Source organism: Vanellus vanellus (genome assembly GCF_965231255.1).
Source record: "Vanellus vanellus genome assembly, chromosome: 17".
NCBI classification, from domain to species: domain Eukaryota; kingdom Metazoa; phylum Chordata; class Aves; order Charadriiformes; family Charadriidae; genus Vanellus; species Vanellus vanellus.
In genome coordinates, this window is record NC_138922.1 from 11,353,789 (window position 1) to 11,380,850 (window position 27,062).

A 27,062-nucleotide genomic window follows, 5' to 3' on the forward strand; every position below is an offset into this window, starting at 1 on the left:
TCTGGAAGCTATTTTTTCTGTCCCTTGTGAGGCTTTGGGTGAGAGAAGATATCTCTGTTTTTCTTACTTGTTATGTTAGATGCAGACAGTCAGCCATTGCCGAGAAATGCAGCTAAGGCAGAGAAGTGGAACGGGTAAGAGCTACAAGCTTTTTTCCAAAATAGCACAACACTCCTAAATTACTTACAAGCAGATAATACGGTAGCAAACATGATTATTATCCCGTGTGCTAAGTAATCAGACACCTCTGCCTACTTACAAACTTAAGCCCAAAAGACTACCTTGTTCAATGTAGTGTAAATGTAATTTATTGAGATAAAAATTTCTACTACAAATCAAATTTCTTCTTCTATTAAATCCTTCTTTGAGTTAATATCTGTGCCTGAAAGCGGTGTTCTTTCCTCCCTGCCTCCCCATTTTCCCTGCCCTGTCAACAAAGCCTATAGGCATCCCAACAAAGTTAAATCTTGGCTTTGCTTTAGCTGGACATCACAAGATGACACCTAAGTGGGACAGGCAGGCTACGACATGTGTGGCGTAACAAAAATATCTTTAAACATTAGAATTTGAAATTTAATTGAATTTATCCCTGCCTTTCTCACTATTATATTGATTCATCCATTGTCACTGAGCTTCAAGAGAATGGAAATAATACACTATGCAGCTAGAAGAGTCCCCAAGTTTAGGTGCACAATTGCAACATACATGTTCCTTTCTTAATTCAAATACTGATATTTCACTGAAGCTTTTTGGTTTTCTCTGTATTTTCTCCCACCTCTGAAACGTAGTCTAGCAATGCAACTTGCAGGTATTGAGCAGTAGGTATGATGACGAGCTCTTTCTGTGAGTAGAAAACATATGTATCCATCATTTGTAGGGTGGCTTAAATCTAGATTTCACAGTATGTGAAAGTTAGAGGTATAACTGCAGTAAGGATTGCAAGAATACAAGAATAAGCTTTTTCTTGTCTTTTTTTTTTTTTTTCTTATTAAAAAAAGGGAAAATCTGGCACAAAACCTCTCCAACTGGAAATTCTAATCTCCTTAGATTGCCATTGTCAGAACTACTGGCTAGTCTCAAATTTATTATTACAGCGTCCTTTCATGGGTTGTGTCATCTGGTCCACTTCAACTCTCATTTTTCTGAAGGAAAATTTGGTCTAAAATAAAAACCCCACCCACTCAGACCTTCATCTGTGGACAATAGAGCGTGTAACTTTTCTGTAAATTGTGTTCCAACTTCAGTTACCCCCCAAGTCCATTAATTTGCTTTTGAGATTTCCTTGGGCAAAGATTACAGGAATTGACCAATTTCAGCCTGTTCACTGGCTAAAACTATTTATGTGGACACACATAATTGGGAGCAATTCTTCTACGGAAAAAGGCTGAATCTCTCCCTGAGAGCAGTACATGTGGCTCACTGAACACCATGGGAATGTCACTGTCTGCCAAAGAGTGGAACTCACAGAGGCAGTTATATATTTATCAGCAGCCTTGCTCCCTCCTCCTTTGTATCTCCATGTCACGACTCCTCTATTATTCTATCTCTTATAAAATATCTCCTTTAGATTTGTACTTTCTGAACAGAGAAATGTATTTTTATGTAATTATGTGAAAGTAGCTATGCTTCCAAGACCATAAGACACTATCAATAATATTTACTGGGATCGTTTTTTTTAAAGCCACATCTGTTTTAAGTGCTAAATTTACTAAGGAACTTCAACAGTTCATTTAGAAAAATCAAAAAGTAGAGGCACAACCGTATTACTTGTTCACACTCTCTGTCAGTATTGGCCTTATCTCATGTTCTGCGATAGCCATGTGCTTGGTACACACTATTTGTAGTTCTGTTCAACAAAAGGAGAGCTCTTCACACAGAAGGAATTTTAGGTTAACCTCTCCGCTTGTTTGCCTGTATTTTTTGAGACTCATTAGAGGGGGAAAGCTCCACAAAACCAAGATTTTTCATTGCAAATTATACAGGAGACAGACGCTCAATACCATCATACAGAAAAGGTCCTGGGGTAAATAAAATCGTCCCTAAAAGTGACCCTAGCTTTGATTTTGACACGTTTTGCAGTGATGCCTAGCAATCCTGCAGACAATTTACAGAATGACATTCTGGAGCACAGTGAGGCTGAGCCAGGGCACAGCTGAATCCGTTTCAGCTGAAATCAGTATTTCATGGCAGTTTCCTTAAATAGTGAATTTACATTTAATTTACATGTGCTATATTGAAGTTTGTTACAACCTAGTTCCATGTAACTAAGATAGGAGACAAAAAAGGGAAAAAAACCCACCCTAAAAAGAGCAAAACTAGGAACAGCTTTTCTTCTTAGCTGGCCATGCCTAAAATTTATTTTACTTCAGTCAAATGTTTCCCAACCAATGCTCGAGAAATACCCACTAAGGATGAAGTGCAATGAATGATCCAATACTGTGTACTCGGTCGCTTGTAGGGCTGCAGAATTAGAACTCACTGTCAGCAAAGGATTCTCTAACTTTAAATGATGGCACTGCAATTTATATTGGTTGCGTATCAAATAATATCTGCCAAGCTGGCTGGTTTTAGCATGCTCAAGCTATTAATGCGTCAGATGATACTGGTCTTAATTTATAACTATATGGAATACAGAACTACCTCTTGTTTTCTTTGGGCAAATGGTCATTCTGAGACATGCATTTTCAACTCTATATTATCTTTGAAAGGCAAGAAACACGTTGATAATATATTTTTCTCTTGATTGACAAAGAATTACTGTTGTAACTCTGATGACTTTATCAGCATTACTGAGACACACACTTACAAAAATGTGCCCAATGATGCCCATACTGTGTCATCTTGAAATATAACTCTGCCTCGAAATCTTTACTCCACACCTTCATTACTTTTAAGAATAATGGTAATCTTATTGATAAATACCATGGCCCTTAAAAAAAAAAAAAAAAGACTATGCTATTTTAAGACCTGCCATGTTACTCCTTAATATTCTAGAACCAGCCATTGAGTTTTCCAGAGCAAAATGTTACGCTACAAAGAGCAAGGCACTGTTAAGTTTTACATAGAGTGAATTTCCATTATTGACAACTATGGGATTATTTGTACAAGCTGTGCTTTTTTTCTTTCCCCAGACACTATCAGATGGCAAAAATTCACTGCCCAAATATCAGCAGAAATTAACTCTGTGACTAAAAAAACAAATCAACAACAAAAAAGTCAAACATAATGATCCTTCTGCAACAAGTAAGAGAATCGAAATGTCTCTGAGATTCAGTGATCCGCTTGACCAGCGTCTGCCTTCACTTCACCTTTGCTCTGCCTTCAGCTACAGACTGCTTTTTAGAAATTTTTGCCAGGACTAGACTGTGGCATGCAAGAACAGACACGGCGCTGCAGTGCACCAGTGCATCGTACATTGATTACAATATCTAATACAGCCATGTGGTGGATCCTTTCTTATCAACAGGAAGCCTAAGTTGGTGCAATCCCCACTAAAATTAAAAATAAACAAAATGTGCATCTGTCATGTACATGGAAATTGTGAGAACAGAGACGGAGAGAAAAGTGACACCATTTAGAATAAAATTAGCCTTATGTGACATAAATACTGACCAATCAACAGTCTGTTAAAAGAAAATATCTGCCCAAATAAAAAAAAAGAGGTTAACAAAGTCTGCTCTTGAAAACCACAGACCAATTTATTCACAAACAAGCAGTAACTTATACCACTCCTGCCTGTGATTTCTGACTATTTCATTAACTAGATAACCTTAAGAATTCTCTTGTATTTAACTTACAGTTTTAATATTCAAAACACAGGCTTTGTGCATCTACATTCAAATTCCCTAATTGCTAACTTTTCTTCTGGGGAAAAAAAAAAAGTGTGCACCGAGCAATTCATGTGCAGTTTTATGGGTTGTGCGTGTTCCCTGAAGCTCTCTGTCGTAGGCACCTGCACCTCGCTCTCCCCAGCAGCTCCCACTTGACCTACGTGAACAGCTGAAGATGCAATAGGGAAGCAAGATTTTCATGGACTTTACAGACACCACCTACAATGTAATTTACATTTTACAAACTGTTCTAATTTTTAGGAATTCCATTTTGTAATTTAAAATAAAAGTAAAATAAAAATAAAATTTCTCTTTAAACTAAGAAGTTTACTTTTTAAAAGACCCTTACAAAGAACACTGAATGGCCGGACTCATTGGTCTAGTTTCTAACACTATTAATGAAGCTATAAAGCTGCGAGGTAGCAGTGACAATATTTGATGTACTAACACTTTCATCGAACATGGAGTCTGTTTTTCTAAGGAGAGAGTTGCCATGTGGTAGGTGCGATACAGCAAGATCAACTGGATGGATTTATGGTCCTGCACTACTACTGTCTACACAAGCTTCATCAGTGTTTTATCTAAATAAAGGAGTTTATCGCCCATTTGGGCAAATCAAGTGAAAACTTTAACAGATCTGAACAATAGTGCTTAAAGCACATTTAAAAATGGATTAAAATGATGACATTTTCTAAGACATAGAAAAATCAAGTTCCAAAGCTGATACCATTATCTTTCACTAGTTTCTTCTATCATGACAATTGGGAAGAAAAATCAGGAGGACTTTTCCACCAAGATACATTGCAGTAATTACGTAGAATTTTACCAGGCAATGCAACATATTAAATAAAATGATTCTAATAATATACTAGCCTGCTAAATGACAACAGGAACCCAAGAGCATTTGTATTGCTTTCTTCCACTAATCAATGGAATTAGCTTTAGCATCCTTATATCTAATTATTGCTTTTTACAATCAATATCTGCTTTATTAGATAGCATGGAAATGAAGACTAGACCAGAGTTCAAAGATTTCAAAAAACCTGTATGGTCTCAAAAAATATATCTAGAAATAGTTGAGTTAAAACCAGACATGCATTATTACCCTCATTACTGTAATATTTTGCATTACAACTGCAAAATTTACAAAAGTATTGTTTGAATTAATTATTTCTTCATCAGACAAGGTTGGTAGCTTCAATGAAGAAAAATATAGTGCATCTATGGAAATCTATAGAAATGGATGCTGTGTTTCCTGTTGCTTTCTGATCGGGTAAACATAGTGAAATTTAATATAAACTTGTCTGATGCTAAGGAGAACTACACTTCGCATTTTATCAAGTGAGGTTTAAGCCTGCCCCTTGAGTAATAGAAACAGGATTGCCTCTCAGCCCTAGTTCTGAGGTGTTGGTTAACAGAAGTCTTTCCATGGCTCAATGAGGTCTTTCCATATTGACTAACCTTCCAGCATTTCAGTGCAGTAGCAGACACATCCGTGCCACCAGATCGACGTCACTGGATCAACAGTGAAAAATGCAGATCTTCCATTGGTTTATTGTGTTTACACTAGTGAATAGCACAGCTCTCAGAATTACAAAATCATGGAAATTAAGGCTGGAAGGCAGCCCTCTAATTCAGCTTCTCTTTCTCCTCCTCAGTTCAAGTAAGGGTGAATTAAATCTGTTAAATACTTGCCTAGTGAGTGACTCGGGTACCTTGATATAAAGGTAATACAATATTACCCCACTGGCACTCTGGTAAAAATTACATTTGAAGAGCTGGACTCAAGCAGAGTAAAGATTCTTTGATTTACATCATCTGAGTATCCCACCTCTGTGTTACTTTCATCTTAAATTCACTGGTTGGGTAATAGTATTTTAGCCTCAAAGCTGACACACACAAAAAAACCTGAAAATTCACTGATTGGATAGCTTCAGTTCTTCCTCTGTTAGGCACCGTACAGAACATGTCTTCTCAGTGCTGACATTATAACGTACCAGAAAACTAGTTTGCACCCTCCTGAAACCAAAGGTGTGGGCTTGCTCTGAATTAAAGTGCTGCCAAAACACAGAAGTGAACATTAAAAAGTGCAGAAACTACATAATGCTCATATAGTTGGTAACGTAATACACTTCCTTTTTTCCTCTCTCGCTGATCTGGATCTGGCTTAGACTAGCAGTGACTGAAGTTGTTGGTACCTGGTGGCTAATACACCATCTCTGTCATGTTCCCATTGGGAAAGCGTCTGTATGCCAAAAACATTATTCAAAATTATACCTTGTTCTTTCACATGTAATTATTCTGCCATAAGCAGTGCAACAGCTGTCAGCCTTATTAACACGCAGGCCCAAGGCAGTTAGGGAAATGTACCTCCCATCTGGAGAACAGAATACTTTAACCTTAATAAGGCTGCTGGAGGGACACCCCTGGAAACTGAAAGGCTCTGCATCTCAGACCCCTTAAAATCTGCCTTACTGCCTTCTTCCTTCTCTAGAATGAGTTTAAACACTCCATCATTAGGTCTCTGTATTACAGAAAAATTTTCCAGACATTTAAACCTCTACTTCATATAAGAAACTTCTCATAATTCTGCAACAAATGACTGTTTGAAGCACACCAAAATGAAACATACAGATACATATTTGTGTATTCACCCATGGGTTGAATTTTTATATGCCTGACTTTATCAAACCTTATGCTTTTCTTGCAAGTGGTGTGACCTCGGCTTTGCTCCCTGTCAGGGCAACAAAGTCTGACTGACCTCCTGCCTTTGATTCCTGAGCATCTCTCCATCAGCAGCTGCTGGCCACTCACTCCACCCTTCCTCTAGAGAGAATTTTGCATAGTTAGTTATCCTTTTAATCTCTAAGCTCTAACCCCGAGAACTTTGTAACTTTAGGTAAGCGATTGCCAAAAGCATCCCCTCAATAGTCCAGCCATTGTGCCCTTGAAGTTGTTTACTGAGATCTCCCATCTCTGGCCATTGTTCAGTTTCCTGTTTGCTCTTCCTGACAGCTCCTTTGAATTCAACCCCCTTTACTCAGAGAGAATAATGCAAAACAGATAAAGTGGAACACAATTACACCAAAACAAAAAGAAAAAAAAGAGCAATCTTTTCTTTACTCTCTATAAATGTTCATCAGGACTAAGTTCATATATGTAAATTACATTGCTTAGAGAACTAACAAGCAGAATGTGAGACACAGAAGAGAAGTGGTGTACATGAATCTTTCATCTCAGGGTGCTCTGGAGGTAACTACTCTGCAAGCTGACAAGCTGCTCGTGGTAGGCGCAAAGACACAAGCCGGCTTCGGCCTTTTTCCCAGCCAGGAAGGCCTACAGCCCCCACATACGGACCACGACTCACTAAAAGGATTAAATGAAATTCTGCAAAAGCAGTCGTACTTACACTGTCATTGCTTCCTTTGTTGTCCTCGTATTTTGTCTCTATATGAATGGAGAATTTAGGCAAAAATGAACACTGCAACAAAAGAAAAATATGTTTGACTTAAAAAATACGCCCTGTTTCATCAGCTAACATATTCAATACATCCTGTTTGGTATCGGCTTGCTTTTTTTTTTTTTTTTTTTTTCCAAATTAGTTCAAGAAAAAGAGTAAACGTACACAGAACATAAGAGCGAAGGTTTTATGATTCTGGAGGGATATAGAGATTCTATCTACAAGTTGAATACTATAATGGAGGTATAAATAAATCAGTATAAGTACTCTGAAATAACTAGATACAATAGTTTTCATGTTCACTACGCATAAGAGCACAAATGTCCTAAATGTCTTGCTATAAATTCAGTTTACTAAGATCTCGAGAGCAACCAGATATTCATCATCATAGATTAGTCTATCCCCCATATGGAATAATCCAAGGACACTTCACTAGCTGCAGGTGCTAACCCAATAGAGAACGATGCTTTGATGTGTAAGGGATTTTTTTACTTTTCAGTGAGAAATGAATTTTAGCATAATTACCTATTAATGAAATTACGATGGAAGATGGATTATGAGCTGGTGTGGAAATTCCTTTATATTAAACCCAAATCATAATGCAAGAAAATTAAGAATGCCCAAATGTTTTTCTATTAAAGATAATATTTCTGTATTTTACATGGGAATAAATTTATTTGTCTGTGGATTGCTTAACTTAGTTGGCTTATCAGGACTAGAATTTATAATACTAGGCAACATAATTCCAGTGGAAAAAATATTTCAAGTATCTTTTCTTTAGCATTTCACAGTTCTTTCAAATCAAATTTTCAGATAGGCAGATAGAGTAGCTGTCTCACAAAGCCTGAAGAACACTAGTTCAGAATCTTTACTATTAGTCATCAAGTCTCTTCTTGCACTAACTTCCAGTGAAACCAAAATGCCAGTTTCTTGTATGATGCATCACTAATACCCTATGGCAAAGTCTGTTTGTAAAGACGAGGACTATTTACTGCACTGTATGTATAGATTATACAATGAGGCCATTATGATGCCTCAGTGTTCTCATTGCTGTTGGTCCAAGTTTGGACTTGATAAAATTCGGAGAGTTCTTCTAAGGGAGAGGCTGATGACTAAGAAAAGAGGTGATTTAGAAGGCCAGCTGCAGCGCAACAAAATTGAAATGAGAAGCCAGCTCCTTCGAGACTGCAGAAAATATTTGCTGATTCCATGGGTATCAACCCACAAGTCATTGTTCAATCTTCCTCTGATGACAGGATATCTACTACTCATCTAGAAACAATCCCTGTTGAAAAAACGAGCGAGAGAGTTTTGCCAGAATAAGGTTCTGGTGCCACGGAAAGAGTCCAGTCAAACTGGCTGCCATTAACGTAACAAATACTCCCATGTAACACGTTGGTGCTGCAGATGCCCTGACCGCGCAGGCTGCTCCTCAGATCTTACGAATGTTTTGCCTTTTATTAAAGATTTCTGTGGAGTAGCACATTTGTGAGCTTCAGTCCAATCTGAACTGTGACTAGCGCTCAGCTCTACAACGTGTTCACTGGGTGAATATGTGGGAGGCAAAAAAAAAAAAAATCAGCAGTATGTGGAGTGCAGGATGGGGCAAGTTCAGTGACAGATCTGCTCGCTCCTATTACCCATATTTTGTGAGCAATTAAACATTTCCCATGTATACAGCTCAGGAAGTGCCAGTTGAAAATATGCAATATTTATAAGCAGTCTGTCAGAACTGGGGATCTTGTAACACAAATTAACACCAAAAAAATCCAGATATTCTCCCAATTGTGGTTTCACCATGTATCTCAGTGTGTGGCTCCTATTCTGGCAGACATCCAAAGGCATCTGCAAACAAAAGCGTTAGCAAACAGTAGGCAGTACAGTGAAGGAAGTTTAAAAAAAAAAAGGCGCCAAGGTTTGTCATGAGGTTTAATTTGTATCTCCAAAATTAACCAAAAGGTGGAATGAACATCCTTGAACTATATTAACTGGAAGAAGAGATGAATAAAAGGAGTTGATTAAAAAAATTCTATAATCAAATGTTTCTAGAATAAGAAAAGTTATAAATGTGATATTACAAATAAGGAATGATCCAGAAGACACAGGGACACCAGCGTGTTCTAAAACAACGTTTGATGTCACTCAGAGGATTCATATTCAAATAGCATAAACCAACAGTCTAGTTGTTTTCTGTGGTTGCAGGAGAACGTGGAGGGTTGAAAAGTAAATTACCACTGGGGGTGGATTATGAAAAGCAGATTTTAAAAAAATGTATAACCAAACAACAGACATCTACTGCACAGTTTTTAGAGCATTTGGAAAATAACTACATTGGTCCTAGACTGGTAAAAACATGGGTTCTTGATCTCAAAAATGCAGTATATGGTAGCCTTGTGTTTTACCAAGATGTATAACTACAGGGGTCACAGTCCAGGTGTGCAGAGCTCTTGCTGACAACAGCCTAGACCTCTGCACGTGGGCATCCTGCGGGAAAGCAACCTTGAGGCAATGAGAGGAGACGGCCAATGCGTGTTTTGTTTTATCGGCAGTTACTAGTACTGCTCACTGGATGCAGGAACTGGTACTGCACTACTGAGGACTCACTGCTTAGGTCTGAATAACAGAAACATTTTTTAGAATTTTTAGAAATGTTTTAGAAACATTTTCACTGCAAATGGTAGAGAAGTATGCCATACTATTTACAATATACTAATTATTTAGAACAGTTATGAAGAAAACAGTTTACTAGCATGGTGTCTGCATATTTCAAGGTGACTGCTCTAGGCCATGTTTTACTCACATGTTACTGTGTGTTAAGTATCTGTTCTCTTGATTTAAGGACCAAAAATTAATTTTCTTTCCTACATAATTAAACAAAAGCACACACACACTCCCAAATAAAATCTACTAATTGTTAAAAAAAAAATTAGATCAATGAACTTTCACTAGTGGAAGGGTCATCGAGACTATAATGCGTGAGCAGATTGAGTATCTAGGTCAGAGCTTTGTGAGTTTGCAAACTTTTAAGTTATACAGTCTGAGACTAGTGGTTTGTCGGAAGCCTCAGTGGCGGTGGAAACTGCTCTGACTGTGCTGACCTTAACAGCTCTGGGCACTGCAGCTCTCAGCTCATTTACGTAGTAGCAGGGTCCTCCACAGGACTTGGTGCTGCTCTCATGGTCCCATTGTCAGGTCTGAAAACACCTCTGACGGAAAGAACTTCAGTATAGCATCTTCCACATTTACAGCTAATACAAAGCTAACACCCTTACCAAAGCAGTCCCTCGTCCCTGGTTCTGATAGAAGTATCTTTACTTATGATCTGACTATAGAAATTCAGGTGCTGTCGGATGGAGTACATGTTTCATGACACAAACCCATTTTTCTTTACCAAAACAGTTGCTTTCAGGTCACAGTTCCAGGTAGAGTGGAGGATAAAAATGCAAAGTATGAAAAACCTTTCTGCGGTTGATTTGAAGCATGGCTACAGTTTTAGAGGAAATTCTGGATGAAGCCAAATGCCAGATTTCCCTTTTACCTTGCTATCAAAAAATACCTACTATTTTCAACCACTGTCTAGAGTTTACCAGCAATGAGTCAGAGCAGGATACTCTGCCGTGCAGCCATTTCATACATGGAACGTAAGGCTGCATTAGGCCACCTGTAGCAGCTCAGCAAGCCACTGCTTGAATCCAGTTGTTGTTTCCTGTGACCCAGAATGTAATTAAAAAAAAGAGATCTTCTAGTCTCGTATTTCAAAAAAGAAACATTAAGAAAAGACTGAGGATCTTCAGCGTATTATAGGAGAATTGTAAGTGCCATTTACCTCAAGCCACCTCATTAGAGAGCAGAAAGTCATTTTCTGCACAAAGTATCAAAAGTCAACCTCCCTGTGTATTTAGTACAAAGGCGAGGACTATAACAGTCTAATTTGAGATTATAAATGGTAACAGGAATTTACCCCAAATGAAAACTAAAATTCACCAAAACGTACTCCATTGCAAATATATCTCTCAGAAACTCAACAGACTGGCAACCGCTGCTTTAGCAGCTGTGGGGGGTCTCACCGGCTTTCAGGAACACTTAGCAAGGTCCAAATTTTTGAACATTTCACAGAATGTGTCTCATGATTCATCAGCTGCACTCTGACTAATTGGCAGAGGGCTCTGGCAGAACCAGAAAACTGTTTATGCATCATTCAAAATACTTTATTATTCATCATGTAAAAAGTTGTTGGGTTTTTTTCCCCCTCCTTAAGTGGCTGCGTATTTACTTAGTTAGCCAGGGATTAAAACTGTTATGCAACAGTCAGAATCAAACTTGGGAGTGAATGGTAGGTAATAAACCTTTCAGTAGATTTTTTTTTTTTTGCAAAGCACCACTCCCTTTCTACTCTGCCTCCCCCGGGGCGGGTGTTCTTCCAGCACAAACCTGGCAGCCGATCGATACACTGAGCACACACAGGAATGCACAGGGCACCATTTCCAATTTTCCATTTCACTATCTCTCCAGCTTGCAAGGTTCCTCTTGGAAGAAAATAGGGGCAAGCTGAATATTTAAGTTAAAATTAGACTTAAATTCTACATAATAGGACAAAATCCTCCGAGTCCTAGTGTCTTCAATGACAAGCTCTCAAAGGAGGCATCTTTTATATTGCCACCTCCAGATTTTTTTAGATGTGTTATAACAAATTTTTAAGGAGTTTATAATCTGTTACACCTGTGACACTCAAAAACAAATAAGGAGAATATGCTGGGGATTTTCTTTGCTTGTTTTTTTAAACTTTCTATTTTTGGCATCTCTTTTGGAAGAACCAGGAGAGGTTTAAAGCTCAAGAGAGTAACCAGTGAAATAGCTGCAGTCTGTAATAGTAATTACCCCACATAAGCATGGGTATTTCCAGATTAAAATAAAGAGAAATGAAAGCAGCATACGGAAAACGCAGACCGCAGTTGCATTTTCAATTCACTACAGATAACCTCTTGAAAAATGAAAGGCCTATTTTTAGCATGATGATTGATTAGTGTTGCCATAGCAATAAGCAACACTTAGAAGAACAGGGTAGAACCTAAGTATGCCAAAACACTTGCCAAAGTCTTAAAGAGACAGTCAAACACATATAGTGTTTTACAACCATTTTATGGAGAGGACTGTAAAAATAACCTTTGCATAGTAATTACACCCAGGGTGGCTGAAGAAATTGCTATAGTAAATATGCTGGACAGAAGGTAACAGAAAGGTTTCTTTACCCTGTAACCTGCTTTGTCTGAGGGAGTGCTACTTCATCAATACGGTTTTAGCTAGTTTCATTTTCCATTTGGTTTCTTTCTGCAGAATGTTCAAAGAACTGCTAAAGACCTCATCATCGCACTTCACTTCTCCTGCTCCTTGTGAATATTAATCCACAATCCTTAGGAGTTATTTTTGTACAGTAAAAATTAAACCCACTTTTTTTTTTTTTAAGCAGCAGCAGCATATCCCCCTAAATCTTAACATAAAAGCCCGGAGAAGCAGACATTTCATGTAAATGTTCTCTCTGATCTCTCACCACTTTTCAGGCTGATTTTTTTTTTTTAATTCTGGTCACATATACATTGTTTTGGCAACACAGGTGGAACCGGATCCTTTGCAGAGCAATCTCCATGGAGCCTAGAGCTAAAGAACACAGTAACTGCTACAGTGAGATGACACTAGCCAAGCAAAATTAGATTCTTTTAATAGGGTAACTTCTAGATACCACATCCTTTGAATTAAAAAAATTTGGGCACTATTTGAGTAGTCAGTGGGTAACAGCATTTCTATATTGAAGATCAAAAAGACAAACAGAGTCCTTACTTCTTAATAGGCGAAGGGAAAGTGGGGACTATGGGGTCGTGGAAGGTCCCCAGACTTACTGAGGCAGGAGGGAATGCCCAGAACAGCGGGGGACAAGGAGGGAAACCAGGCAGAGACACACACACAGCCCTGGAGCAAGAGGGGGCATTTATAAACAAGAAGGATGGATGGAATGGGAGGAGGGATGTAACATGGGGGATGGCCAATGCCTCTGGACAATGGTGAGGACAGAACGGAAAGACCTGGATGCAGGTGAAAAATCAAAATCACACACAGGTATGGACAAATAATACGTCGTCTCTACAGTTTATATGTGAGAAGGTATGTGAAAAAAATATAATGATGTATCTACAACATATTTCAAATTGCAGTATTTCCTTCAGCTAGTTACAGAAAGAATTAAAACAATTTCTTTAGTTGAATATAGAGTTGAATATTTAGTTGAATATTCAAAATTTTTTTGAAAATGGCCACTACTTTATTGACTACCTTCAGAATACTCCAAACAGCGCTGCATGTGAGCACACAGAGCTCCCGTGTGATACAGGTTACTCACTACACAAGCTAGCATCAATCCGGACGACAAAGTCGGAAGAGAATAGATGGAAAGGGCTGGGCAGGGTGATGGCAGAACTTGGAAGATGTGACTCAATGAGAGGGAGGAGAATTTGGAAACCAAGATAAGCACAGGAAGGAGGCAAAGAGCAGAAAAAGCGCTGTTGAGTGGAAAAGGTAGGAACAATGCAAAAAAAAGGGCTTGAAAATACGCATGGGAGTTAAACTCTCATAATCAAGCTCAGGAAGAAACTCACTATTTATTTGTATTACATACAATAACTTGAAGATGAAACAGTCAACTAACAAGTTGCCTCCAACCACTATGAAACTCAGCCCTTATCTCTGTTTCTGCCTTCCCTTAGGATCCCCTTCTCTGATACATGGGAACAGTAACCTGTTTATTGACAGAGAACGGAAGTGAGGAGCAGCGTGCACAAGTGAAAATGACAATGCCATGAATCAGAGAGGGGTTTGGATTACTTTATAATAAGCCAGTGGTGGAAAAAGGGAATACTCCCAAGCAGTTTGATTTACTTTGTTTCAATGGGATTAAGCTATTAAATGACAAAACAGGTTTGCAGCTTTCTAAAAATATATTTCTTATAAATACTACAGAGGTCCTTCCTTCTGCTAGAATCTCTAAAAGAACCAAATGTGTGTTTTACTAGAGTAATGCCACCAGTTAACCTGTCTTCTAAGTTGGGGGTGAGAGGGGAGGAATTTTGGTATTAACTTTGTATTAGGCTCTAATCCTGCAATACAGATGCTGTTGCATTTTAGACGCAGACTCTTCATACACTCAAGCTGGAGAAAAGTTTGAGTACTGAAGACTGATGGGTTACATCCAAATTTCAAGCACTGGTAATCAGATAAAGAGAACACAGGAAAAAAACTCTACAGATTCCTTGCAATGTTTATCTGAAACAAGTTTTTTTCCTTCTCAAGTCATCTGATCATAAAAATAACAATTACAAAAACATTCCTTCCAGATAATTTACTTCATGGATAAAGTGGCAGCTGACTAAGTGAAGCACATAACATGCCTGTTCTCAAAAGTAATCAGAAATCAGCAGGTCAATAATGGAACATTTAGCAACTATCACTCTGGGGCCTTGACACATACCAGATGAAATAATTTTATTTGCTTCAGTCATTTGCTGTAGAAGAATTAGTGTCATTGTGAAATATCATCAAAGGAATCGTCTCCTGTTCTGCTTTTCATAAATATTCTGAATTTATATCCTATTCCTAAGTTAATTTGAGACATTGGCAGGTTGAAAGAATGCTCTTTCTCCATGCAGAGAGCAAAACATCCCATTTTTAATATTTATTTTGCTTTATATACTTATAATTGTGAAACTAACAATTGGCCATAGCTTATGCATAAAAAATTATACAGCTGTTTTTAAATTTCAGCCACAGAACTGAAATATTGCTAAGAACACTGCAGCTGTTCAGATCAGACAGCAAAACTATTTGAAATTATCCCTGGGAAACACTTGAATTGCACCTTCAAAGTCAGAAGAGTTTGCTTAAATTCTGTTTGTATTTTTCCTCTTTGTACTCCAGCTTGATAGCTAAACTTTGTTAGGCTCATTTTCAGTGCACTTTGATCATATGAATTTTTTGTAGCATGGTTGAGTCACCATACGTTCATGATCTGATTATTTGTTCGCTTGAGGCTCCTCTGGTTTTGTCCAGAATCTCAAATGTTGCTTGAACAGGTCAAATGGATCTTTGCTCTGTGCTCCTTATTGTCTAACAATATTCTGATGCAGGTAAAGAAACTTAGTTCTATGCAATCCTTTTTCGTTTGGTTTGCCATTGAGATGGGTTTGCTTTCTAGTTAATTATTTCTAATCTACTGGACAACCTCAGAAAGAAAAATAAGAAAGCCTCCTGAGAGTTCAGTCATTCTTGTCCACATATCTAAGAATAGCATAAATATTTCACACTAAAGATACATATTTGCAAATGCTGTGATAAGCTGGCACATAAGGGTTTAGTTGAGAGCTGCAAGGCATCTTTCCTCCATCCTCCAAGTGAAAAAGACTCCAGCCCGTGACTAGCAATGAAATTCTTCCTAAAAGCCAGCAGCTAGCAACACCCTTTCCCCAAGAGCTTGTGTAGCTTGACAGGAGGCACTCACCAGCACCCCAGTCCTGTAATCGCTCATAGAGCAGCATCCCTAGGAGTTCCTTCTACAGGACTCCCGTTCAGCTGTATCCCAAATACAGAATCCCACATTTATGAGCTTAACATCAACCTAATCACAATATTAAATGAATTCATAAATAAAACTTACACCTTTATTTTAGCAAGATATCTTGTCAGGCTTTTAATTACAAGATCAAAAGCAAAGCAACTCCTGTTCTAAGTTTGAGAGACTTTCTCACATACAGTTCTTAAGTAATGCCCCAGCCACTAAACCAAGGGTTTGAACTTCATAGGAGTATCTCATTCTCTAAATAACACCCCCAAATCTGGATGGCTTCCTTTGGCTTCAACTTTGAAAGTATTTTTTCCACTTCCTCCTCCCTCTCAATGTCAGCAGGAAGTTTGCAAGGATTAGCTCAAGCTTTGATAGAGCATTTCTTGGTACATTACCCATGTCTCATCTTCCTGATAGGAAGTCTTTTGTATTGCAGTTTTAATGGGGCCCTCCTCCACAAACAGCAGAGTGTATATTTAAAAATGCTCTCCTGACATTACAACGTTTCACATATTGCACACCACAAAAGCATCACTTGTGCAATACTTCTGTTGAGCTCATTATCTTAAGTGTGCCATTTGCTTTACATATTATTAATATGGTTGTCGAGTCTTGGTAGTAGACCTGCTGTTTACTGTCAAATTTAGGGGTTTGCTGTGTAACAAATACCATTCCTTAGAGCAGATGCCATCATAACTGGACCCAGATTATAGAGTACTAACATCAGGACACTAATTTTTCTTCCTGTTTCCATGTATCCAATCAGTCTTGGGCTTTTTATACTACCATTGCAGAGAAAAATATTCTGGAAATTATTTTCAATGCCTGCTGAGCTTTTTTTCTTAGAAGATGTCCTAATTTCAGGTCCTTAAGAAGGTCATACTTATGAAATCCGTAATATTTCACAGGAAAACCAGACTGATGAAATTATTCTACATTGAATCTTTGAATGCTAGTGTATGTGTTTGAATGCAGTTTCTCAACAGCCTTCATATTTTACAACGGAAAAACCCTAAGACTATCAGCAAGATTCAGTCTGTTCACACCCTCTTCCCAATCACTAACATACACCGAAATAACACTACTGAGCCTTTAAGGTCCTTGCTCTTTCTTTAGAGTGGAACTTATGAGGTTAAGTAAGGTGTGAACATGCTATATAGCAGTATGTACTTGATAAGATTATGCTTTATTTATCCAATTATTGGCCTGCCTTTAGAATCAGTTTTCCTTAAAATGAGGCTCAATTTAATTCTTAGGATGTCCCACAGATCCTTTGGAGGGAATTTACTATCTTTAAGAAAAGGGTTTCCAAGCTATCTTACATATATTGGGCAATGTCTATGGGTTTATTCTTTCTTTCAGAATTCTCTAATGAACATAGAAGATCAAAATTTAGAGAAATATTCCAGACAAGGATAGGAATTATTCTCAGTGGTATATTTAACATTTTTGTTCTAGATTCAACAGTTTGAGGCAAAGGCACTTTCTCTATTTCCCTTGAAGATAATTTCATAGTCTATCAGCTCCATTAAAATATATTTTAGATTTTTGTCTGAAGTACAGTTTCCTTAATCTCATCCCAATATTTCTAGTTCTGTTTCCTTGCACCGTGGTGAGTAATTAGTCCCCAACTCCCATAGGCAGTTATACTGTCACTTAGTGACGGTTTTGCCTACCTTCTACATTTGTAGACTGATTTAATTTTTCTTTACACATCTCTTCAACCCTCCCATCATTTTTGCTGATGCTCTTGAACATCGCTGTAGCTGTATACCTTCTACAGACCTTCACTGAAATGTGTTCCAGGTGTTGTCTCATCAGATTAGATAAAGATCACTTCCTGATTCAAATTCTATGAGTACAGCATTGCTGTTTGGTTTTGATAATGTATTGCATTTCAAATTCAGACATATATTTCTGTCTTCCACCACCCCTTTAATCATTCCTAATTCTCTCTTTCAGTTACAGAAAAAAAATCACATTAAAAAATTCAAATTGACTTTCAGTTAAAGAAAAAATATGCAACAGAGTATAAGTAACAGACATCAATGCGCCATAGCACATGTCATATTCCCAGCCTCAGATTAAACCTGCTATCAAAGGCTAAACCCTTAATTAATATAAACTGTGATAGGCCCTACTGAAGATATCTTCTGACAAAAATAGCTGAGAATCTATCCCCCCATTACTGCTGTCCATTATGGGACATCTGAGTTTCCTCTGACAGTCAAATGAATTTTAAACACGAAACAAAGCAGAGTATGTAACAAGTATCTACAGTGCATATTGAAAAGCAGTTTGGTATACTTTGGATTTTCAAACCTGATCATCACAGTTTCAACTCTAAGTCTCCAGCCTTCAGATCTGAGCCTTTAAATCCCTTTATTTTTTCTCTTTCACATTTATCACATTAAAATCTTTTTCCTTTCCGTATGCTTTACTGGTTTTAAAAATGTCTGCACAAGCATTTTGAACACTGCAGAGTTAAGAAAAAACAAGTGGATTATGTTTTATCAGCAGCCAGAAGTTCAAACTAAATCAAGGCAGGAGTTTCTGAAAGGTCCCTTCACCTGGGACTTCCTCACCATCTCCTCCTCTTCTTCCAAGGTTGCTGAAAACTTACTGTATATTATTGAGGGCAGCACGTTTAAAATAATTTCTCTCATGATTTATGTGCTATATTTTGCCTTAGCTCTGCTAGATGGAATAGTTGATTTTTCTGGGCACTGTGCCCAGATTATGTTTAATTTTGTCTACAGATTGTACAGTTTCCCAGACACTGTACCAGAGATGAGCATTTTATAAGTTAATAAAACAATAAATAAAATAAAATCTGTTCTCATGTCTCCACGTAATAACTGGAACCTTAAAAGCCTTGCCCTGTTTTATAGAAGCTTCTCTTTGTTACAGTCAGTGACTAAAAATATATCAAATTATTTTGCAGTGATAAAAAAATAAGGTAAATAATTTATAGGATCCCCACAGAAACACTTCAAATTTAACCCTAAATTTCTTAAACAAATAGCTAAAATAAAGTTCCACCATTGAATGCATTATGTAGTAGTTATATTAAGAAAAAATCTGTTTGGATTCCACTACTATATTGCAAGTAATTATTATACTTTTAGAATAAAAAGAGGAAGAAAAACTTACTGTGTACTCTGATTTCCAATTGTCCATTTGTAAAAAAAAGAATGATGAGGGAAAAGAAAAAAAAAAGAAATGTGAAATAAAACAACAAGGCAAGATCCTTACAGTAAACATATATTAACAATAAAAAAAAAATGTGTTAGATAATCTGCTGATTTATATTTGACTAAAGTCTATGAGACAATAAAGGCTACAAGTCAGCACAGAACCTAAGCACCTGATGTTTTCTTTGCAAGGAAGATTGCATAGATACAGCACTCAAGTTTTTACCTATCCATAGTCTATAATCTTTATTTCCTGATATCAATCAATGCAAGATGGAAAAATATATGCAGTTCAACAGGAGTTGTTAAAGAAACTTGGTATCTGTGGCTCAAGATGTAACTTAGACCTTCTGAAGATAAGCTAAACTATCCAAAAAATACAAGTCAGTAATCATTTCAGCTTTATTCCTTACCTGTGATTGTATAAGGATAATAATTCCAAGCCTTCTCTGTAACATAAAATATTTTGGGAACAACTGCTCTAGCCCAGCTAGGCAGTTTGCTGAAAATAAAAAGAAAATATAAAATTAGAATATGTTATGACTTATGAGTACTGTAGAAAAGAATATACTTCCAAATGTGCTCGCTCATAATTTGACAGGTGTTTCACAGGCTACAGCAATACCTAGAGTTTAAAACAGTATTTTCCTCTCATGGCTATGCATTCTGTCTCAGCTTTCTCCACACGCATATATGAAACCAAGTCTCTTCGCTCCCCTCTTAAAGTGAGCAATATGGTGCCAGTGAGATAACCTCTGAGCAGATTTAAATTGAGGTTGCAGATTTCAAGAATTTATAGCCTCACACCTTTGGTCATGGTTGAACTCAGCAGGTCAGATCATACAAGATGTAACTGTGTCACAGTATCCTTAACCACAGGGAGGCACTCTCTAACCAGAGGTCATAAGAAAAGATGTGATTTCCGTCCACTTCGGTCCCAATTCCATTATTTCTTCTTAGAGACTGTTTCTTCTTCCTCCATATTCTCTTCCGGCACACAAACCCTTACATTGAACTCACCTAGCACACAGGTTTTCCCACACTACCAACACCAACTCTGAAGTAGAAAGTTTTTATATTAAAATTAACAAATCACTCAAAACACCTCTGTGAGACTGGTAGGTAGTATTAGTCCCATTTTGCTGATGGGAAAAGTAAATCACAAAAGTGAAGAGCATTAATGGAACTGATGTCACAGCTCAGAGCTCGATCTGTCAAGATGTGAGAGAACTTACCAATGCAGTGGTACAACAGCACTAGAGTAAGAAATGAAAGACATGGATACAGCCCATGGAAAGATCATTAAAGGGTAATTAAATAATACTGCGGAAGAGTGGGAACATTTTCTTTACCACAGATCTTGGGTCTCATTTCCAGAACTCTGGTCACATAGGGTACTAAAGTAGTGATGAACAAACATACATTTTAAAAAGGCAAGTTCATGATAATTCATCTTTCGACCCTTTCTTAATGACAATAGTTATAATCACTGAAGCTGCCAGGAACAAAGATGCAGCACTAGTCGCTCAAAGGAAGGCAGACCTTTGGAGACACAATTATCACCGTACTTCAGGGACTCAGTTAAAATTGTGTTAGCCTGGTGATGTGTTGAGCAGATCACTCAGCCTAAGCCTGAATCTTTACTGAACTAAAGTAGATGCTTTCAAACCTCAGTTTTCCAAGTGTGAATGTTTGAAACAGTTACATTTAAATAACTGTGTGCAAGAAAGTAAATTAACTTTCCATATTAGCAAATTTCTGAAGAAAATATACAGTTTGGATCATTAAGGCTTATTTAACCATGATCTAGCTACACATAAATACTGTATTTGTCCAGAGGCAAAATGCAGACGTTAGTATATTATCTAAAGATTCAAAGTCAAGTGCATTGACTTTTGCTCTTTGATGACATTGCTCAAACCCCGATTCTTTTCTTTACATAAGCCTTTCTCCTATACTGTCTTTTAAGCAGCATTTTACATGCCACATAATAGACTTCACTGTATAGACCTTTATTTTGTCAGCCTCTGTCAGTGTCTTTTTATGACTACCTTTCTGCTCCCTCCTTACCACTGCTAAACTTTACTCTGATGCCTAAATAATAAACACCTCAGGATGCAGACTTTCAGCTTCTGAAAACAATGTGCCAGCAGGAGAGAAGAGGCAGTAAACAATTCTGAAAATAACTAAGGCTGACACTGACACCAGAAAATTATACTAGTAATGTCTTTATTAACGTACAGCTGCTCATTTTGCCTTTTTTTTGCTTATTGTTGTTTTTAGTGTATTTGCCTGTCTACCTATCTTTGGCAGTATGGCACATCTCCAAAACAAACTTTTATGGGCAAAACACACATTATCCTCAGACCTGCAAGCAAGTCACAGTCAGAGACACACATGAATTGTTTCAAGGATCTACTCAGAGAAAGAAAATACAATATTTCTATTTTAGCAGCACAGCTATCTATTGATCACATTCTCTCTTATTTTTTTATTTTATTTCTTCCTTCCCCAGATGAAGTTCAGTCTTACAGCACACAGGGAGGAAATGTTTCGTAAATGCATTCCAGCTAAAAACACTGGTAAGCAAGAAGATCCTCTGCAAGAATTAAAATATTAGCAGGCAAGAAAAGATAACTGAAGACAATGCACAAATCTTCTCAAGAAAACATCACTGAAATATACAAGCTCAAATTTCTTCAGGAGAAATCAGACCAGAGCAAAATAAAATGAAGCAAATCTGGCAAGTTTTAGGGCAGCGGACCCTGGAAGAAGAAAATATGGGGGTGTAAGGAGTCCTGTCCCTCAAGGAAGGAACACAGAGGAGAAGTTTTCAGCACACTTTGTATGGCAGCGTATCTCCTCGAGTGAAGTCTTCCAGAGAAATCCTGGACTCCCAGCAAAATCCATAGTTGCCTGAAAAACTGCTGATCCTTTCCACAAAGCTTTAATAGTACTGCAATATCTGGTGGTATTGTGACACCAAAACCAGAATCATGAAAAATTCAAACAGCAAATCTGCTGACGATTATCAAGGACTATTCGTAATTATTACTAAACTCAGTGAGGCTGTCTTCAAACATCCACCATAGCTTTAGGTAGACCTCCCAAGTTGTTATAGGCACACAGATCTTCTTTGTCAATGTTTGTACCCGTCTTTGGGCAAGAGATCCTTAGTTCCACTGCCTGCACTACCAGAAATGGCACGCTTTCCAAGTATGTCTTGTACGTGCTTTCTAGGACACAGTCCTTGTGGTTATTCTGAATTACCCTAAAGTGGTAATTCTGAATATGCTCTCCAGTGCTTAAAGGCTTATCTCTTTTTAACATGAAGGAAAGAAATATCCAGAAACATAAAAACACAAACTTCTAGGAGCTTTACAACAGGAACACATTTATTGATTTTTACAAAGCCCTGTATCTAGCCTGTGAGAGAACAGACTTACAATCACAATAATATTAAATGTTGGCAAGATAATTATTATTGGACTCTGTGTGTGTGTGCGTGCGTGCAACATTACTGGTGATTCAATTTAGCCTGAGTTAAAGTTAGATACATCAGGATTGCACTGGAGGAGTAACCTGCAATGTAGAAGCAAGAGGTATAGTGTTTCTATGCCCAGTACAAAATGCTGCAGAGCATAAGTTTAATAAAACGAAACAGGCTCAGGGGAATAGAAGAACATCAGAAAAACAGGGATATTCAATTAGATCAGCAGTAGTAAAAATGGGAACAGATTGAGCAATATATTTCATAGGACACAAAAAATATATATATTTTAAAACATCTCCAGCCTTTGAGTGTGGAGGCATTGACCCTCAGGAGTATAATTTCACTGTAGGAAGAGACACATATTTCACTTTAAAAAATGATGAATCTTTGGGGAAACAAAAGCAATTTTTTTCCATCATGTCTTTAAGCCTATTATTTTGGTACAGGAGATCATCATTGTACAAGCCTAATGGTGATTCACAATGTCAATCAACTTTGCTGAGGCAAATCTTTTGCCACCAAAAAAGGGGCAATGGCTTTGTGACACTATGAAGCGAGAAACCCTTCAATCATTTCAGTGGTTTGGTTTTGATTTTTCTGGGGGGGTGAGGTGTTTGTTGGTTTTGCTTTTTACTTTGTTTGTTTATTTGTTTCTCACCCCATAATTTTGGAGAACAGAATGACAAACAGTTAAGCATAAAAGAAAACAAGAAAGTTCTGATTTTCAGCACATCCTTAACTTCAAGTTATAATTATTCTTCTTGGAAAAGATAGTCTAGAAGAAATGACAACTAATCTCTCTATTTCAAACCACTGGTCTATCCCACCTTCCTTCTTCCTGCGGCTACCAGGAAGCAACATGTATTCATGGGAACATGTTCTACTTGAAACAGAAAGGCTATTGCCTGGAAGGGATATTCTTTGCAAATTTTTATTACAGCCCATGTGGAGAGAACCAGTTTTATTGCACTTGCCTGTTGAGATAGACCCGTTTTTCTGTTAGCTGACCATTGCCATGGTTTGGATCTTCATAGGGTTCATTCTGCACCACTTCCACACCTTCACCTCGGTCACTCTGCTCATGGCTATGCTTGCTTATCATGTACAGCTGTCCAATTCTGTACTGCAAAGCAAAATCAAGAACAATGTATTAGCTTTATGTAATACATGTGTATTCAAAAGCCAATGTCGTACAATGATATAGCAGTACGTACAAATAAAAGGTAGTTCAAGGGCAAAAACCAGTATTTTGCAGGTTCATTTAGACCTATTAATTGTGGTCCTCCCATTATTGTATTAAGTCCACATCATCACTTGTGGAAAAAATAACAAAACCCATGTGTATACAGATGTAAAGAATCAAGCCAGTCCTTTAGTTTTAGACTGTATTTCTAAGTATATAAGTTAAGAATAAATAAACGATTAAGCTACTGCTTCCATGTGCTGACATGTAAGGGGATTTTAACCAGCAGGTGGACTCTAAAAATTCTGTGGGACACGGGATTCTCCCATAATGCCAACATGATGCCAAATAATGGATCCCTGCAAAAAGACTCAAGAGAACTATTGCTTATTCACAGAAATAGGAGCGCCAGCTCTTAAGAAAGAAACCATGCAGACTAAGTCCTTTGAAAAAAAAGTTTGAGACGAGTGACTTGGCAATATTATTAAAATGAATTTAAACACTTAAATGATCCTTTTTCTATAGGCTCTCAAGTTACTCAGGAAGCCAAAACCCAGGAGGGTTGACCCAACATTGCTATCACAGAAAAATAAATTGTACCAGCAATTGATTTTTTTTCTTGGTATGTCTGCATCTACACTGGGGCCTTTGCCTCCAGAGTAATATAACAAAACATACATCCCTGAACCTTCATTAGCAAAGATTTTAGAGTAAAATTGTACTTTCCCACACATTTTCTGGTTTGAGATTTTATTCTCACTTAAGTCTGTTCCACATTCTTGAACATACCATGGTTCTTACAACAAACTGCCTCTGGATCTATCCAGTTTTCTTCATTTGAATCCCTCTTTTCCTCAAAGTAATTTATTTAGGCATATACATGCTAATCACTTCAATCACATCAATCACTTCAAATACAAAGAACAACCTGTTAATTTAGAGAATGGCTGAGCTACTACACAAGCTGCCAAGTACTAGCTCAGCATAAGCAAACAAAAGCATAGTGACAGTCTGACCTCAGAAAACTCTATGAGATTCTTGTGGTTATTACATATTATAAACAGCAATCCTATCACATATTTTTAAAAGCCCCAAAAGCACAAATCAAAAGAGCAATTAGCTGGGGAAAAAAAAAAAACCAAACTATCACAGACCTTATTAACAACTGCCAACAAGACAGTCTTACTAAACAAAACGATAAGGAATAGGATCATGGAGGGGTTCCTACAAAAGTTCTTAAATTCCACATAATCCCTTTTCATTCCCCTGCAGCAGGCAGGCCACAAGAAGGGAAGATATTTAGAACCTGCATCTTGCAGGATCATTTGCTTAGGGGACAGGGATTTCCCTTTTCCTAGTGCTGAATGGACACCTGCTCTGTCCTTGCCAGTCACACTCTACAACAGTGAAGCAAATGATTTGCATCAGCTGAAAGGCACTTTTTTGATAATTCCCAAGTCTTAAAAATGCCTCAAGTTTATAAAAAGGTTAAGGGCAAAAGGGTGCTCTAAGCAGGGAGGGTGAGGTACCTTGGATCCATTTTCTTCTCCTCTAATCTAATCGGGTAATTTCACTGGATTTTTTTCCTGTTACCTTTCTTCAAACTCCTCCCAGTGAAGAACATAACCCACTCTTAAAACCTGTCTGAATTAGTAAAAAAGAGGACTAGGGGAAAAAAAAAGATACAGTTGTCATAAAACTAGCAAGTGTCATATGGGTCAGGTCAATTAATTGTGAAAATGTGACCCCTGTTACATTTCAAAAAGATCAGTAAATGTCTCATAAGTGCTGGCTATGGAACTTAGAGGTTTCTGGAAATTTCAATGTTACACACACAATGTTTCTTCCTCTCCTTTCTTTCTTGACTGGTGAGAATTTATGGCCTTTTTTTTGTTAGAATGATCATTCTTTCTCTTCACATCCTATATAACTTTGGAGAACCTACTCTCACTATATAGAAATGTTCCTAAGACATTAACTAAAACTATAAGCACAATAATAGTCTTTAAAGAATTTGATGCTGCCACTAGCTCCTGCCTATATATTCAGCTTTCTCATCTTGCGTACCTCTTTCACACAGAGATAAACCTAAGATGATTTTTCTTGCTAATCTAGTTATCTACCCTAGTCTCTCCTGAATCCTTGTCTTCTCTGTCTCATCATATTTAAACATGTTGTCCTAATCTTCAAGGCTCTGAAGACCTGCAGTACTCACGCATACCTTTTAACTAGTTCCATGAAAAATTGTTTTCTCTTTTTCACCAACAATAAATGGATCGATTGGTACATAGGCAAGGCAAAGTTTGTGGACAGAGGTAGTATATTTTATTTGATCAACTAGTACAGTTGGAAAAAGGAGGACTTTCAGGCACATGGAGATGTTCTTCAGGTCTGAAATCAAAGCAACATACTTCAAAGCTGAATGAAAGTTGAGAAAAAACGTTCTGCCTTTAATTAGATATGTATCAATTAGACCACCTGAGTGTAAAGATGCTTACTGTCTGTGGAGTGATAAAGATGTCAGAAAAGAGGAAAGGTGATAAGGTGCTTATCTTCTAATGGAAAGAAAGATCAGTGATTTATAGGCTGTGGAACACGAAAAGTTTAAGTGAGGAGAGGGGAGAGGAATTACAGTTTGCCATAAAGCCAATATTTCTATTGAGATTTTTGTTATCCCATAAAGTTGTGACTTTTAGTTGCCATGGACATCTCTGCAAAGTGTTTCTTGATTGCACATATCACTGCATGCTTTGATTTCCTACTTCCATGCAGTCGTTTGCAATTTTGCTCTCAGTTTTAATGGTCACATACAGACCTCTCAGTTTCTGCTGGAAATACTGGCTCAGAAACACCAAGACAAATGTACATTCACACCGACAACTAACAATGGGTTGTACTAAAGCACTCATTTACTCCAGCATCATAAATCAGAGATATCCACCTATAACACCACCACATGTTTTGCTAACAGAGATTGTTGTTCTTTCAGGGACCCATACTACCATAAAACGCTCCCAAAATATCAAATCACAAAGACTGTAAATCTGAGTACATGGTTAAAAGTGGCTAAGCTGCATACCCGCTGCACTCTTCAATGATGATCAGTGTTGTCAAGTAGAAATTGCTTTACAGATGTTGCAGTCAGTGCTTAAAGAAAGAATCTGCTTCTTTGACGAGACTCAAAATCACACACACTCCAGTTATACCTAAGATCCCCCAGAAGGTATCCAAGGCAGCTCAGCATGGTGCTTCGCACTTGGGAGATGCTGAGGAAAACAGAAGGCACCACAGCTGGTG

At 37.6% G+C, this 27,062-nt stretch overlaps 1 protein-coding gene across 1 annotated transcript in view; it reads right to left on the reverse strand.

Moving 5' to 3' along the window:
- PITPNC1 (phosphatidylinositol transfer protein cytoplasmic 1) overlaps positions 1 to 27,062 on the reverse strand; it is a gene marked incomplete at both ends in the record, with an annotated part of 87,610 nt that overhangs the window by 20,837 nt on the left and 39,711 nt on the right. Inside the window, 4 exon segments of the mRNA XM_082492315.1 lie at positions 7,240 to 7,311; positions 19,049 to 19,056; positions 19,503 to 19,591; positions 23,557 to 23,705. Coding sequence (XP_082348441.1) covers positions 7,240 to 7,311; positions 19,049 to 19,056; positions 19,503 to 19,591; positions 23,557 to 23,705 — 318 coding nt within the window.